The sequence below is a fragment of the Elephas maximus genome, chromosome 11 (genome assembly GCF_024166365.1).
Source record: "Elephas maximus indicus isolate mEleMax1 chromosome 11, mEleMax1 primary haplotype, whole genome shotgun sequence".
Taxonomy (NCBI): domain Eukaryota; kingdom Metazoa; phylum Chordata; class Mammalia; order Proboscidea; family Elephantidae; genus Elephas; species Elephas maximus.
In genome coordinates this window covers 107,189,790-107,207,557 of record NC_064829.1, presented here as the reverse complement: position 1 = coordinate 107,207,557, position 17,768 = coordinate 107,189,790, and the positions used below count along the sequence as shown (strand labels likewise).

The window sequence follows — 17,768 nt, the reverse complement described above, 5'->3', positions numbered from 1 at the left end:
CAGTCCCTGGAGAAGGACATCATGCTTGGCAAAGTACAGGGTCAGTGGAAAAGAGGAAGACCCTCAATGAAGTGGATTGACACGGTGGCTGCAGCAATGACTTCAAGTCTAACAACAATTATAAGGATGGCGTAGGACTGGGCAGTGTTTCATTCTGTTGTGCATAGGGTTGCTATGAGTCAGAACCTACTCGGTGGCACCTAACAACAACATGCATATTGTTTTCTTAGACATAACGCTATTGCACACTTAATAGACTACCAAAGCCAAAACCAAACCAGTTGCCATCAAGTTTGATTCCAATCCATAGCAACTTTATAGGACAGAGTAGAATTGACCCAAACTTTTTCCAAGAAGAGCCTGGTTGAATTTGAACTGCTGACATTTTGGTTAGCAGCCTTAGCTTTTAACCACTACGCCACCAGGATTTTCTAACAGACTATAGTATAGTGCAAACATAACTTTCATATGCACTTGGAAACCAAAAAATTCATGTGGCTCACTTTATTGCATAGGTCTAGACCCAAATCTGTTAATTTCTTCAAGCTATGCCTGTAATGTCATTCAATGATCTAAGCCTGTATTTACCAATGAAGTAAAGTCCTTCAATGATCTAAGCTTGTAAATACCAGTGAAATACTGTACTTCATGTCCTTTGTTTCCCCTTATAAAACATCTCTGCTGAGTTGCCATATTGGATTACTGGGTTCCACCACATGGAATTCAGCCTGTTTCAGGCTCTAGCTGTCTCTTTATTTTCATTAAATCTCTCAGTTTTACATTAACCAGAGTACAGATGGTTACTCTAAGACAGGAGTTTCCTTGGCTGCACAAATCATTAGCGCTTGACTACTAACCTAGAGGTAGGCAGAGGTGCCTCGGAAGACATGCCTGACGATCTGCTTCAGAAAAATCAGTCATTGAAAACCCTATAGAGCACAGTTCCGTTCCACCACACATGGGGTCACCATGAGTGGGAATCAAATAGTCAGGAAATAACAACCACAAATGTATTTTGTTTGCATGTGGACAGCATTCTCCCCCCTTTGAGAATATACCATGAAATTACCAAGGGAAGACTGTGCTTGACTCTGTGGGGGTGACAGAAGAGTGAGTTGCTGACATGCACAGAGCACCCCCACCGTGCTCACGCACAGGTCTTTCAGCAGGGCCATGGCTTCCACCCAGCTCCAGGGCCACAGGCCACACACCCAGGCCTGGACATCAGAGGGCAGAGTGCGCAGGAACTGCTCCAGCACTAGCAGTTCCAGCATCTGCTCCTTGGTGTGCACATTGGGGCACAGCCAGGAGCATCACAGGGTGGGAGCAGGCTCAGTGCCTCCCTGGGAGCGGGTGTATCGCCCAGAGAGTCCAGGGCCAGGTCTTTCATGGTTGCCAGCTATTTCTGCTTTACTAGCTGGGTCCCAGGACCTGCTGGCTGGATGGGATCTCTTTGGGGGCTGGAGTATTGGCTGGCAAGCCCATGCAACGTGTGACTGGGGGAGGTGGGGGGTAGCAGCACCTGTGGGGGGAAGGACAGCGTTGTCATTCCAGAAACAACCACTGCTGCTAGTTGTGGTATAGACGGGGGTTGGTGGTTAAGGGGACAGAGTCTGGAAAGCCAGGCTAAAAATCGCCTTTGAAAACCCTATGGAGCACAGTTCCACTCTGCCACATATGGGGTCACCATGAGTAGCAGCGTGTAATTTGCTGATGTTATCATTCTCAGATGTTCACTGACAGATGCTCAATGTTATCATTCGCTGTTCAAAACACTGATATATAGCAGGCAATGGCAATAATAATGAAAACTAAAAAAAAAATGTGTTATTTGACTTAAGTCAGAACTGACAACAGTCCTTGGAATGGAACCCGTTGTAAGTAGGGAACAACCTGTGGTGCGCGTGTATGTGGATATCCTGTAGAGTTGATTCCAACTCACAGCGACCCTATGGTACAAAGTACAACTGCCCCACAGGGTTTCCAAGGAGTGGCTGGTGGATTCAAACTGCCAACCTTTTGGTTAACAGCCTAGCTCTTAACCACTGCACCATCAGGGCTTATATATATATATATATATATATATATATATATATATATATATATATATATATATATATATATATATATACTACGTGAGTATATATACCGTGTGTGTGTATACATAGTGTGTGTATATATATATATAGAGAGAGAGAGAGTGTGTAAATATGTATGCGTGTGAGTATATATATATACTGAGAAGGCTCACCCACTCTCCAAATCAGGATGGGTTTACATGTGCAGATGAGGCATAAACTTGGAAACCAAATTGATGGAAATGGAAAAGAATGTGAAATATTGGGAGCTGGGAGAGAGGAGACAGTGACCAATGGTGTGGGACACTGCTTGAATGGGGGGAGTAGGGAAATCTGAGAGTTCTCATGGGCAGAGCAGCCTAGAAGCGGCTTTGGGAGAAAAGCCATTATCTAAGAGTTTATTATTTTCTATGGGTGTCCTGCCATCTCTCCCCGTGTCATCTTACAATGTCTTCAACAAAGGCCACGTGGTTTCACTGAGGGTTCTTTATTTCTTAAACTGGATTCTTTGAGACATAATGAAGAACTCATTGAGTTCTGTGATTGAGTTGATATGAGGCAAAGACAGATTTTGCAGGGAAGTCTAAACTGAGTAAAATGGGATCCTGAGTGTGTCCATCCCGGGAAATTAGAAGCAAATCCTGGGAAATCTTCAAACTTCCAGGGCCTTAGAAATTATGACAGTAAGACCTGAGGTTTCTAAGGAGGTGAAGATAGACACAGCTGGTATTTGAATTCTGCATGGAAAAACATACCTGGAATAACAAGTTACTCCAAAGTATATATAAGATGGGATGAGAGAAAGGAGGTGAAAATAGAGAGGCCCAGAGAAGAGTGGAGGATCAGTGCTGGGTCGGGACATGTGGTAGTATCAGACCAGAAGGTATAGGAAGGGGCATGGGTTCATCTCCTTTTTGTTTCCTCTCCCAGCCTTAAGAAGCCTTTGTGTCCATTGATACGTGAACTGATAAACAAAATTTAGTCCATACACTCAATGGAACACTACTCAACCATAAAGAGCAATGAAGTCCTGATGCATGCCACAATAAGGATGAAGCTTCAAAATATTATGCTGAGTGAAATGAGTCAGCCACAGAGGACATATACTGTATCATGTATCTTATATGAAATAAGCAAATACCAAGACACTAAAGATTATTAGTGATTACCAGGCATGAAAGGCAGGGGGGAAAGGGAGTTTTTGCTTAGGTGGTATTAAGGTTATGTTAATGGTGATGGGAATCATTTGGAAAAGCATAGCGAGAATGGTTGCACAACACAAGAATGTAATCAATGTCACTGAATTTTACGGGTAGACATTGTTGAAATGGCATATGTTTTGTTATGCATATTTTCACCACAATAAAGTTTAAAAAAAAGAAAGGAACCAGTGCACATTTCTGGCAATTCACCCAAAAAAGAAAGAAAGAAAGAAAAATGTATAGAGGAATGTGATAACCATTCCATGCTCTTGAATTAAATAACATTGGAGTACTTGATGTTGTGTTGCTGTTCTTGGGTGCTGTTGAGTAGATTGCAACTCCTAGCAACCTCATTTGACAGAGTAGAACTGCCCTACAGGGTTTTCTTTCCTGTAGTCTTTACGGAAACAGATCGTCAGGTCTTTCTCCCACAGAGCCACTGAGTGGGTTTGAACCGCCAGCCTTTTGGTTAGCAGCCAAGTGCTTAACCATTGTAACTCTAGCAGTCCTTACCTGATAGTTAAAGCAATTGCAGAATTACCTGTTTAACCATCCAGTCCTGGAGCTTTTGTTTGTGAGGGACTCATAAACTCTCTTTCCATGGATATTGTTCTATTTGACCTCCTATCGCTGTTGGAGGAGTCAATAATGGTAAAGCATATTTTCTTACAGAATGTCCATTTTCATTGGCATTGACTTGTGCGAGTGAGTCCAGTGATTTGTCATATAAATTATTTGCATCATGTTTTTCTTTTACTTGTACCTCTTTAAGAATCCTTAGGTATTTTGTCTGACCCCATTTTTCTGTTTATAACTTAAATGATGGTGCAGCTCATGGGCTGAAGATGAGAAAAGATTTGGGGTAGGAGAAATTCTCAGGGGAGCAGAATCCCACATGTCAGACTTCTGCATTTTCTGTCCCCTCTGTGGGAGACCTTGTCTGTCTCTAGGATCCCAGCCAAGAAAGAGACTCTCTCAAACACTCCCATGGTCTCTTTGGAGATACTTAGTAGAAACTCGTCATTGGTTTTGGTAATTAGCAACTGGGGAACCATTTTCCAGGGATGTTGTCAGCTCCCCAAGCCTGCACTGTCAATGCCACTGGAGGTGAAATGGTAATTGCAGTTCTACGGGGAGGAGAAGACACAGAATTAAATACCGGGACCTCAACATCAGGCTGCCTCCCTTGGACACTTGCCCTAGACATCCTGACCGTCACACTGAGCCCACTGTCCTGGCAGCAGGAAGGAGTTGGGTGAGTATTATCAGTTTCAGTCTGAGAGGCAGAATCTGTAAGGGAAGGAAGTGTATCAGGTTGTGGATAAGTGATCATACTGGGATAAGGAAATCTTCTGTGTTCAAAACTGGCCCAGTGTCACAAAGGAAGCAAGACTAAGTCCTGACCTTGGTCAGAATGAGAACAGAGAGATGGGACCATGGACCCTGCCCCAGTCTGTGATTGCTCCTAGTGTCATTTAGTGTCAACCTCAAGAATAGTGATTTTTGGTATTTAATCCTAGTGATCATGAAACCTGATTTTGAAGTTGCTTAAAGGCTGTAGTTCTGAATCAATCTGCCCTGCAGCCTACTGTACAGAAATCATAAGCATTGTCAGGGTTTCCAGAGATGTGCCTGTAACACCCCCATACTTGAAATACTTAACAGGATGAAATCTGTGTGAATCATAGAATCCTGGGTAGCAATAGTGTATCTGAATAGTTGTTGCTGGAATAGAGATGTTTTCGGTAATTCTGGTGTATGATGCATTAATGGCGACAGAAATTGTCTCTCCTGGAAATACCCATGATCTGTGGTGTCCTTGTGAAGTCACTGGACCAATGCTCTAATTTGATATTTAAACAAAATTTATTGAAGGAATGAACTGAGGGAGAGCATGTGTTCAGTTTGACTGTAAGTGTATATTCTGCCTCAGGCAAAACAAAGAGATATTTAAGCAGCAGAGTAAAAACAATTTAACATTAAAGGAATAAAAGGAAAGGCGGTGAGATTTACAAGGGTGGCAATTAACTGAATTTTCTTTACATTAGTTTCTACTCTAACACAAATCTGTCATACTTCATACAATTTAACTAAGGCAATGTTTCTAAAATGAAAATATAAATAATTTTGACATGAAACTTTAGTTATATATTTGCAGCTGGGTCAACTCAATTGGAATCTTTGGGTATAGAACTGACCTTTAGTTAAACCCATTGCCTTCGAGTTGATTCTGACTCATAGCGACCCTATAGAATGAGTAGAGCTGCTCCACAGTGTTTCCAAGGAGCGACTGGTGGATTCAAACTGCCAACCTTTTGTTTAGCACGCAGACTCTACCACTGTGCCACCAGGGCTCAGGAAAGTATAAATAAACTCTGCTTATTTAGCTGAGAGAAAAGAGATAATACCTAGATGCTTGCTGGGGAACTTCTTAAGATAGTTAACATGTTTACCTACAGGTTCTAATTTATTTTAGCAACTCAGTGAACCTTTTTCTAAGGCCAGTTGTGGGAACTCTCTTAACATAACAAGCACAACTGAGTTTTGTTTTTCCAACGGCAACTTTAACAGAAACCTAATTAAAAAAAAAAGGGGGGGTTTTTTTCATGGTTATCAGGAGTGTAGAAGTAAAATCCTCAGTTTAGTTTCGGAATGAGGTGCTTGATTTTAGTTCTGAAATCTCCCCAATTAGACCTACTGGCACCTCAAAATTTAGACGTTCCTCACACAGTTGATTGTGGGGAAACAATTTTCCCTCTAGAAGTTAAGAAAGAAACATTTAAGGAAAAGGTAAGTTGATAATAATGGGTTTCACATAGCAGATGCCAAGCTCATACGTGTGTTGTGCTCTTATCTCTGGTTGAAAATTACCCTAATGCTTTCAATCAAAAACTCAATTATTTCAATTTATAAAATGCACAAGATGTCAAGTCTTACAGATTTCATTTTCAACATATGTCTTGTATGTCAACATCTTTCACAAATCTCACCTCACTGCTAATACTTTATCCTCACTTATGTATTCATTAATTGATGAGTATATGATGTGAAAGTAGCAATGGAATGAAAGTACCTCCACCATTTAATCACATATTAGTGTTTCATATCCCATAGTTTAGGGTATGATATCAGACTGTTCAATATTTGCTGTGATAAGTGTCACTGTATTTTGCTGCTGGTATAAAAACAAATGTGTCATTTTGTTGCCATCCTAATATGGAGCCAATCTTGGATTCATTTAATCCAACCTATGAGGTAGGTTCATATAGTAATCTACTGCAATCAGTGCAGCTATATTTCATTAAAATCTTTAAAGTTTTATTCATAATTGATATTGGCCTATGGAATAAATTTTTACATGTTAGTGGAAACTTGTTACAACCAACATTATAGAATAAAATGTCACCGACGTAAATTAAAATGACAAAGTATCAACCCAAAACTAAATAAGGAACTGGACTATTGGAAGAACACAGTAAGTAGCTTGGTGTGGTACAATGAATCACTTTTATATGGCTTTTCTGGCCATGGTCTTATAACATCAGAAATGATTGGGTGTGACGATGAAGCTAAAGACCTTGTGGCCCACCAAGGGGATTGGACAGCCTGCTACTAATGCAATTAAGAAGCATGGAACCCTGGTGGAGTGGCTAATGCAAATAAGATGTATGAAATACTTGCAGATGATTGGTCAGTTCTGCCATCCCTCTGGATTTAAAGGGACCCAACTCCAGAGGATGGGGAGGACCTTGCTGGCATTCAAGAAGAAGAAGCAGGAGTCGGGCATGGTTTATGGACCCAGCGTTCCTGAACTGAGAACCTTCTAGACCCAGGAGACAGAGAGAGTTGTAACACTGGAGATGGCAAAAAGCAGCAGCAAGCACGGCAGAATCCAGTGGTAGGGAAATGGCAACAGCAGAATCAGGAGACCAAAGCTAGGCGGCTGCTGTGGACTTCCTGGCCCACCACGTAAGGTGGCTACATACAGCATGCTGGCCTATGGAGCAAGAGAGCTGAGCGTCTTCAGACAAGAGGCTTGCAGGCAGAGTGAGATCCCTACAGACACTTACCAGCAGAGCTAAAAGAGGTTTCTAACACTTGCTCAAGCAGGGCAGAAGCCAAGCTGAGGGCTGAGGGCTGAGGGCTGAGGCCAGAGGGGAGCCTGTCCTTAAGGATTTGACAGGAGATCTATAAGGCAGAAAGGAGCTGAGAGAGCTATCCTGCACTAAGGAATGGAGACTTTGCCTACATACTTCCTGATCCTGATCCCAAGTTGTAGCCTGTTACTTTCCTACTAACCCCCATAACTGTGAGTAGGATCTGTGGGTTCTGTGTGGCCATTGCCATGAATTATTGAACCCAACAGAGAAGCAGAGAGTGCTGTGAGAGGGATAGTTGGTGTCCAAATAGGTAACTAGGTTGGAGAGAGAAGGTCTGTCTGACCTATACCTCATAGAAATTGCCTTGGGGTGGTGCTGATGGTGAGTCTCTCCCCTCTTGGAGTTAGAGGAGGTCAGATGCTTTGACTGTCATGCCATTTTTCACAATTAGTTCATACAGCATGGTGATTAATGTGCTGTTTTAGCAACCAGCTTGGCCAGGATCAAGTCTCCAATCTGCCCCTCACCAGCATGTGAATTTAGACAAATCACTTAACCTCTCTGTTCCTAAATTCTCCTTTTCTTTATAATGAAAATAATAGTAGTACCTGCCTCATAGATTGGTGAATAATAAAGAAGTTACCACATGTATGGTCTTCACAGTATACCTTCAAGTGCCCTTTAAAAGTTATACATTCAACACTTGGAAACATCTTAAAGAAAGAAACAGTTTCAGTCAACAGTTCTAAGTGGGAATTAATGGTAGGTGGAGAATAGTGGGTTTCAGTTGACATGATACGTGTGGCGCATGTCTCATCTTCCCATGCATGACTCTCTGGCTCTGAAGACAAACATCAGTCACTGGGAACTGAAAGAATGTCCTCCAGGGATTTGACATTTGGAATGATTTTCTTATTGCAGACTACAGTTGGTGTCTTGGGGAACTTTTCTCTTCTTTTCTGGTATATCTTCCTTTACTTCACTGAATGCAAGTCAAGGTCCACAAACTTGATTGTCCTGCACCTGACTGTAGCCAACTGTATGGTCATTCTGGCTAAAGGAATCCCCCAGACTATGGCAGCCTTGGGGTGGAAAGATTTCCCCAATGATTTTGGATGCAAATTTCTTTTCTATGTTCACAGAGTGGGAAGGGGAGTGTCCATTGGCAGCACCTGCCTCTTGAGTATCTTCCAGGCCATCACCATCAGCCCCAGGAACTCCAGGTGGGGAAAGCTTAAGGTAAAAGCTTCCAAGCACATTGGCTTCTTCCTTTTCCTTTGCTGGATCCTGCACATGCTGGTAAATATCAGTTTTTCTATGTTTCTGACTAGCAACTGGAGCAAAAAGAATGTTACAAACAAAAAAGACTATGGATACTGTTCTTCTGTGCGTCATGGCAAAGCCTCAGACTCACTGTATGCATTATTGTTAGCATTCCCTGATGTTGTATCTTTGGGACTCATGCTGTGGTTCAGCAGCTCCATAGTTTACATCCTGCAGAGACACAAACAGCGGGTCCAACATATTCATACGAACAGCGTCTCCCCCAGATGCTCCCCTGAGACCAGAGCCACCCAAACCATCCTTGTCCTGGAGAGCACATTTGTATGTTTCTACACCTCCTCTGTCATCTTTCAAGTTTTTGTGTCTGTTATGTATCATCCCAGTCCGTGGCTGACGAACTTGGCTGCACTAACTGCTGGATGTTTCCCAACTGTGAGCCCCTTTGTTCTCATCACTCATGACTCCAGTGTCTCCAGGCTCTGCTTTGCCTGGATAAGGAAGACAATATCCCCTCATCTTATCAGAAACACCTAATTGTATGTTTTTGTGCAAGGTTCAGTTGTTTGTTTATTCCTCACACAGAATCCAAGCACATATGAAACAGTCATGTTACAAGAGAGCAGAGGTACACACACACACACATGCACATATTTGCATATATATAAATGTGTGTATGTGGGTGTGTATACATATTGGCCAGTTTATGTTTCTAATTAATCAAGCAATCACATTGGTAAATTTCCCAGTAAGAAATGTAAAAATGATACTAATCATAACAATTATAAACTGGTTGACCCCTAATGTCGATGTTATCTGGCATTTAAACCACCATGCTAGCTGATCAGTTGGTTAAAATTAAAAAGGATATATTTTTCATTTTTTTCACATAAATCTTTCTGTTTTATGTGTATTGTATTGTTTGAAAAATATATCCAATTTGATATGGTCAAGCAATATTTGACTTCCACAGCATCAATTATATTTGTTGATTGTTAAAATGAGTGTATTTGGGATTGGAATTATCAACTTATTTTTGTGCTCTTCGTGATACCTGCTCTATTTTATTATTTTTTCTATCTTCTGGGTTGTTTTTTAAATAATTCTATACCTTGCCCTTTTCTGTGGAGTTTGAATATTAACTTTCTCTTAGATTCTAACCTAGAAAATACAGCATAATCACAGGTTTTTGATACTTTTAACTTCCACCTTGACAATATAAGGAAAATATCATCACCCTAATCTATTCATTTTCTCTCAACCTAAACAAAAAATTCTGGAATGTATTTAAAACTGACCAAATAATCTGAAAAATTACATGAAAAAGAACACAGCATCAGGCCTGGAAGAAGAATCATTAACAACCTGCGTTATGCAGATGACACAACCTAGCTTCTAAAGCAAAGAGGACTTGAAGCACTTACTGGTGAATATCAAAGACTGCAGCCTTTGGTATGAATTACACCTCAACATAAAGAAAACAAAAATCCTCACAACTGGACCAATAAACAACATCATGATAAATGGAGAAAGATTGAAGTTGTCAAGGATTTCATTTTACTTGGATCTGCAATCAATGCTCGAGGAGACAAGAGACAAGAAATCAAATGCTGTACTGCACTGGGCAAATCTGCTGTAAACCACCTCTTTAAAGTATTGAAAAGCAAAAATGTCACTCTGAGAACTAAAATGCAGATGAGCCAAGCTATGGTATTTCGAATTGCCTGATATGTGTGTGAACACTGGACAATGAATAAGGAAGGTTGAAGAGGAATTAATGCCTTTGAATTACAGTGTCGGTGAAGAATATTGAATATGCCATGGGCTGACAGAAGAAGGCACAAGTCAGTCTTGGAAGAAGAACAACCTGAATGCACCTTAGAAATGAGGATGGTAAGACTTTGTCTCATGTACTTAGGATATATTATCAGGAAAGACCTAAAAAAAAAAAAAAGACCAGTCCCTGGAAAAGGACATCTTGCTTGGTAAGGTACTCATAAACCTGTTGACGTCCAGTCGATTCCAACTCATAGTGACCTTGTAGGACAGAGTAGAACTGCCCCCCATAGAGTTTCCAAGGAATGCCTGGTAGATTCAAATTGCCAGCTTTTTGGTTAGCAGCAATAGCACTTAACTACTACTCCATAAGGGTTTCCCTGTAAGGTACAGTGTCAGCAAAAAAAAGAGGGAAATCCTCAATGAAATGGATTGACACAATAACTGCAACAATAGGCTCCGATATAAAAAAGATTGTGAGGATATCACAGGATCAGGCATTGTTTCATTCTGTTGTGCATACAGTTGCTTGATGTCACCTAAAAACAAGAACATCTTTTTAAAATATTTGAATGTATATTAAATATTAAAGATACATTAATAAAATATTAAAGGTACATTAAATTTGCCACCTTGTACCCCATCCTAGTCACTACTCTCAAGGGTAAGCACTATTCTCATATCCAACAGCACAGATCATTTTCTATTCTTATGTATTTTATATAAATTATACAGTATGAACTCTTTTGTTGTTGTTGTTGTTAAATTGCATTTATTGCTTTGACCTTGTATGTTTTTAGTATTTTTTTCCTTTTTTAATTGTGGTAAATATATGAGTAAGAAAACATCGGCGATTTCAACCATCTTCACATGTACAGTTGAGTGACATTAAATATATTCATCGTGGTGTTCAACCAATACCACGAACCATTCCCAAATTTTTCCATCTCCTTTAACAGAAGCTCAGTGTCCCCCAATTTGTTTTGTCTTCCTTTCCCCCTTCCCCCCCACCACTGCCCCGCATAACCATTAATAAACTTTAGTCTCTATACTCTTACATAGTTCATATAATTTGGATCATACAGTTTGTGTCCTTTTGTGAGTAACTTATTTCACTCAGCATAATGGGCAACTGTTTTTTGTTTTATGATTAATAGTTTATTTTTATAATGGTATATTTTTGCTGAAGATCTACCATTGGCAAATTTTTGCTCCTTGTGTACACTGTGGGGAAGTAGAATTCAAGGGGTTGACAGAAGTTGTTTGAGCTTGACTGCTAACCTAAAAGTTGGTGGTTCAAATCTACCCAGTTGTGCCATGAAGAAAGGCCTATTGATCTGCTTCCTTAAAGACTACTGCCAAAAAAGTTGCATGGGGTGGGGGTAGCAAGGTGAGGAAGGCCAAATATGTTGAACTTTACTCAAAGGCAACAAAACTGTAGCAGAAGTATTTACAGGGTCTGGGTATGGGTGAGGCACAGTATTCGTTGCCATTGAGTCAATTTTGACTCATAGTGACTCTATAGCACAGAGTACAACTGCCCCATAGGGTTTCTAAGGCTGTAAATCTTTATGGAAGATGACTTCCACATCTTTCTTCAATGGAATGGCTGGTGGGTTCAACTGCTGACCTTTTGGTTAGCAACCAAGTGCTTAACCAGTAAGCTACCAATGCTCCTTTGATAAATGATAGGTGACAATAAACTTAAATCACTTGTATTAATCATGGGTTGATGGATAAATAACTAATGCTAATAAAGAGGTTCAGTTCATAATGCTGTTGAGTGTCTGTCTTAGGCTGGGTTCTCTGGAGAAGAAAACCAGTGAAACATATATTTATATACATACATACATACATACACATGCACACGCACACATATAGAGAGAGAGTAGGAGAGGAAGAGAGAGATTTATATCAAAGAAATGGCTCAGGCATTTGCAGGGGCTGGAAAGTCCCAAGTTCACAGGTTAGGTGGGAGGCTTCTCCTGACTCTTGGAGCTGCAGGAACAAGCTAACCTAAGAATGACAGATAAGCCAGCAGGCCTCTGGTTCACAGGCTGTGGAGGTTGACAAATCCCAAGATCAGCAGGTAAGACGGCAGGCCATTGGCTCACACACTGAGGAGGCTGATGAATCCCAAGAATGTCAGGTAAGCTGCTAGCTCAAGTTCCAAGAACCAGAGGAAAGATGAACAAGAGCCGGATACAGGACCAGACCAAGCAAAAACAAGCAAATTTTCCCAGAAAGTCCACATAAATTGGATGCAGCTCTCAACCCCAAGGTAAATCGCTTTCAACTGAATGGCTACTCATGGAGGTAATTACATCATTTTAAGACTTCCAAACTGCATCACACCTGCCAAACCATTGAGAATCATGGACCAGCCAAGTTGACACATCACAGTCCACTTCTTGTCAATTTGGCAGCTGTACACATTTCTTTAAACCATGCATAATCTCCGAATAGAGACAATTATTATGTCATACTTGTGCCTAACATGAAACAACATGCGTACAACCAAAAATGCACTAGCCCTGTTTACATCTTATATTTTATAAGTGAAGAAAACAAAAATATTTGATGCACACATAAAAGGCAAAAATACTCATAATAATTACAGTCCTGCTTTCTGCAAGTGGTCATGTGGCCATTAGGGGTATTTAAAACTAACTTTTTCCACCACACATTCCGTATACCTTTTGCCCTCAGCATGCATTTCAGCTGGTTGTGGTTCTTTACCTGGTGGGGGACCCAAAACTTCATTCCTAAAGAGTCGCAGCCATTAGTAGTCATGTCAGAATCGAGTTGCTGCAGTTTTCCACTGATTTTAATCACAGGGTATGGTAGTACAAAGAGACACCCTAAAAGATCTCCTGTATTCCAGGCATATTCTTCTTTACCTTCATTATGTAATATCAGTCAGATTTCATCTTGGTAATCAGGATCAATCACACCAACCAATATGGTAACTACCTTCTTTGCTTATTGATCCAGAGGTATAAAGAGCCCAAAGTGGTGGGGTGGAATTTTAGCTTCCAGTTCAATGGAATCAGTGATGTGTCTCCAGGTTGGAGCATTCCTCCCTTTTGAACTAAAACCTCTAGATCTGCACAGCATACAGTCACAGTGACAGAAAGCAAAATCTTATGAGTGGGTCACTAGGGATAATAGTGCACAGTGCCACTCTCGTTTCCATCCCTTGATTCCTGGACCCATGAATCCTGGCTGTGGGAGAAACAGCACCATATATTGGACACTGGTTTAGAGCATATACAGCCTCCTGAAGAACCTGGCCCCAACCCTGCAAATTATTGCCATCTAGTTGGTGCCATAATTGTGTCTTTTGAAGGCCATTCCATTGTTCTATCAAGCCACCTTCTTCAGAATGATGGGGAATATGGCAAGACCAGTGAATTCCATGAGCACGGGCCCACTGCCACACTTCGTTTGCTATGAAGTGAGTCCCCTGATCTGAGGCAATTCTGTGTGGGATACCGTGACAGTGGAAAAGGCATTCTGTAAGTCCACAGATGGTAGTTTTGGCAGAAGCATTGTGTCCAAGAAGGAAAATCTGTATCCAGAGTGTCTGTTCCAGTAAGAACAAAATGCTGCCCTTTCAATGATGGGTGTGGTCCAATATAATCAGATTGCTGGCTGATCACCTCCAGAAATGGTGCCATATCAGGGAATTACTGTTGGTCTCTGCTGCTGGCAGATTGGGCACTCAGCAGTGGCTGTAGCCAAGTCAGCCTTGGTGACTGGAAGTCCATGTTGCTGAGCCCACACATAACCTCCATCTCTGCCACCAAGACCACTTTGTTCATAAGCCTATTGGACAATGACTGGAGTGGTTAGGAAAAAAGGATGGCTGGTTTCCACAGAACACATCATCCTATTTACTCATCATCCTCTGCTTAGAGAAGCCCTGATGGAACAGGAGAGCAGTGGGATGCAGACCTCAAATTCTTATAAAAAGACCAGACTTAATGGTCTGACTGAAACTAGAAGGACTCTGGAGGTCATGCTCCCCAGACCTTCTGTTAGCCCAAGACTGGAACTATTGCCAAAGCCAATTCTTGAGACAGGGATTGGACTGGACAATAAGATAGAAAATGATACTGATGAGGAGTGAGCTTCTTAGCTCAAGTAGACACATGAGACAATGTGGGCAACTCCTGTCTGGAGGGAAGATAAGAAGGCAGGGGGGACAGAAGATGGCTGAATGGACACGGGAAATACAGAGTGGAGAGGAGTGTGCTGACTCATTAGGGGGAGAACAACTAGGAGTCCACAACTAAGTGTATATAAATTTTTGTATGAGAGACTGACTTGATTTGTAAACTTTCACTTAAAGCACAATAAAAAAAAATTTTTTTTTAATCATCCTTTGCTAAAGTCACCCTTTGGTGAGCATTCACGTGAGACAAAAATATCTTCACTTCTTTGGCCCAGTCAGAGAGGTCTATCCACACACCTCTTCCCCATACCTCCTTGTTTCCAATTTTCCTATCTTGCTCCTCCTAAGTCCCTGACCATCCAGCCAAACCATTGGCCACAGCCCATGAATCAGTATACAATCGCACATCTGACCTTTTCTCCTTCCAAGTAAAGTGAACAATCAGGTGCACTGCCCAAAGTTCTGCCCACTGGGAGGATTTCCCTTCACCACTGTCCTTCAGGGAGGTCCCAGAAAGGGGCTGTAGTGCTGCCATTCTCCACTTTCAAGTGTTGCCTGTATATCATACAGAACCATATGTAAACCAGGCACAAGTTTTCTCTCCCTCAGTCAACTGATTATAAGGAACTCCCCATGAGGGTATTGCTGCAGACTGAGAGACGGAAGGTAATGTAACAGGAGTGGAAACCACGGGCATTTGGACCACTTACTTGTGCCTCCAGGTCCTGCTCAAGTCGGATCTCATATATACTACTTCTATTTAATGATGGCTTGCTGCTGTGCATGTCCAACTTTATGGCTCTGTGGATCAGACAGCACTCATTTCATGATGGGACACTCAGGCCTCATGGTGCCTTGGTGGCTCATGGTTAAGCATTCAGTCTCTACTAAGGCTCAGCAAGAAGCCAAAAGCTGTTTCTTAGAAGGAGAATAGTTATCTGCAAAAGATGGCAGGGCTTTACTCCAAAATCCTAAGGACCTGCACTGTGATTCACCAATAGGATTCTGTCAAAGGCTCCAAACAGCATCTCTATCTCCCACTGACACTTCGAATACCAATGGATCAGCTGAATAATATTGCTCAAGTGGCAGAGCTGCTTGCATAGCAGCCTGAACCTGTAGCAGAGCCTTCTCTTGTTCTGGACCCCAATTAAAACTGGCAGCTTTTCGAGTCATTTGGTATATAGGCTGGAGTAGCACACCCAAATGAGGAATATGTTGTCTCCAAAATCTAAAGAGGCCCACTAGGCATTGTGCCTCCTTTTTAGTTGTGGGAGGGGCCACAAGCAATAACTTATCCTTCACTTTAGAAGGAATATCTTAGTATGTCCCACACCACTGAACCTCTAGAAATTTCACTGAGGTGGAAGGAGCCTAAATTTTTGTCAGATTAATTTTCCAACCTCTAGCACTCAAGTGTTTTACCAATAAGTGCAGAGTCATTGACACTTCTTCCTTACTAGGTCCAGTCAGCATAACCTCATCAATGTAATGGACCAGTGTGACGTCTTGTGGAAAGGAAAGATGATGAAGGTCGTTTGGGACTAAATTATTACATGGGCTGGAGAATTGATATAGCTCTGAGGTAGGATGATGGAGGTGTATTGCTGGCCTTGCAGCTGAAGGCAAACCGTTTCTGATGGTCCTTCGAAAAAGGTATGGAAAAAAAGGCATTAACCAGATCAATAGCTGGATACCAGGTACCCAGAGATGAATTAATTTGCTCAAGCAGTAAAAACACATCCGGAACAGTAGCTGCAACTGTACTCACCACTGGTTACGTTTTTGACAATCCAGTATAATTCTCCAAGATCCGTCTGTTTTTTGCACAGGCCAAGTAAGCAAGCTGACTGGGAATGTTATGGGAACCACCAACCCTTTACACTTCAAGTCCTTTATGGTAGCACTATTCTCTGCAATCCCTCCAGGAATGTGGTATTGCTTTTGGTTTGCTGTTTTCCTGAGTAGGGACAGCTCAAATGGCTTCCACTTGGCTTTTCCTACCACAATAGTCCTCACTTCACTTGTCAGGGATCTAATGTGGAGGTTCTACCAAGTATGCATCCTGGAACTAGGGAAAACACTACAGAATGAGTTTGGGTGCCCATTTGAATCCACTGTGAGCCTAACCTGAGCTAAGACTCCATTAACAACCTGACATCCATATGACCTTACTCTGATTCGTGGTCCACAGTGACATTTCGAGTCTTGAAGAATTAGTGTCAGTTCAAAGACAGCATCCAGTAATCCCCCCAAAGTCTGATTATTTCATTTTCTCCAATGAACAGTCACTCTCGTAAAAGGCCATAGATTTCTTTGGGAAAGTCTGGGACAAAGATTAGCAGTATAAATTTTGGGCAGTCCTTCCTCAAGGGGACCCAGCTTCCCCTTCATTCAAGGGGTAACGGGCCAGTAAACTGGCTCAAGTCTGGGATTTGATTTAGGGGTTGTGGCTCTTCCAGCAATTTGATTTAGATTGCTGTTCACTTGACCTAGAATTATTTTGCTTGCACAGGTCAAGTAAGTATTTAGTGTGTTTCTGATCTATTTCACTCCTAGGGACACCATGACAAAGTAGCCAATGCCATAAGTCCATATGAGTCAGAATATTATGATTACTACTTTGACTCCACTGTCCATTAGGGTAACCACACCCACCTTGTCCTTTTCAATTAAGTGCTGCTACTTGGCCCCTACCACCACAGATACAATCAGCCCCAGTGTAGGTAGGTGTCTTAATTCAGTTAGATCATTTCCCACTGTCAAATCTGACTTACATAAAATAGCAATCACAGGTGTTTTCAAGGATGCTGGGACTCCCTTCACAAATTTATTCCTCAGTGTTGTGGTAAAAGGTGTGTACTTTGGGCACTCCATGTGTGGATTTGTGGGTCTAACCTGATAAATACACTCTAACATACTAATTTTAATAAGCTTTTGGATTCCTTCTTCTACGGTATACAAAGACAGGTCTGGCACTTAAACTTGATTTAACATGGGCCACCACATAATCTATGCTTCAGTGACCCAACCAAATAAACTATTAGATATTTTCCTAACCTCTCTATCTGAAGCATTGAATGAAGGATCTGTGCTTAGTGGGTCTTATCAATAAACTCAGACTGTTCCAACTTTATGTTCCCTGTACCAATAT

General features: G+C 41.5%; 1 protein-coding gene across 1 annotated transcript; it reads left to right on the top strand.

Moving 5' to 3' along the window:
* Positions 1 to 8,256: 8,256 nt before the first annotated feature.
* On the top strand, positions 8,257 to 9,198 carry LOC126086282 (vomeronasal type-1 receptor 4-like). The gene has a single exon (XM_049902436.1). The coding sequence runs from the start codon at positions 8,257 to 8,259 to the stop codon at positions 9,196 to 9,198; it is 942 nt and encodes a 313-aa protein (XP_049758393.1).
* The last annotated feature ends 8,570 nt before the right edge of the window (positions 9,199 to 17,768 follow it).

What these genes read in the sequence shown, in the direction of transcription:
- LOC126086282 (XM_049902436.1), top strand. Translation starts at nt 8,257, where the DNA reads ATGTCCTCCAGGGATTTGACATTTGGAATGATTTTCTTATTGCAGACT.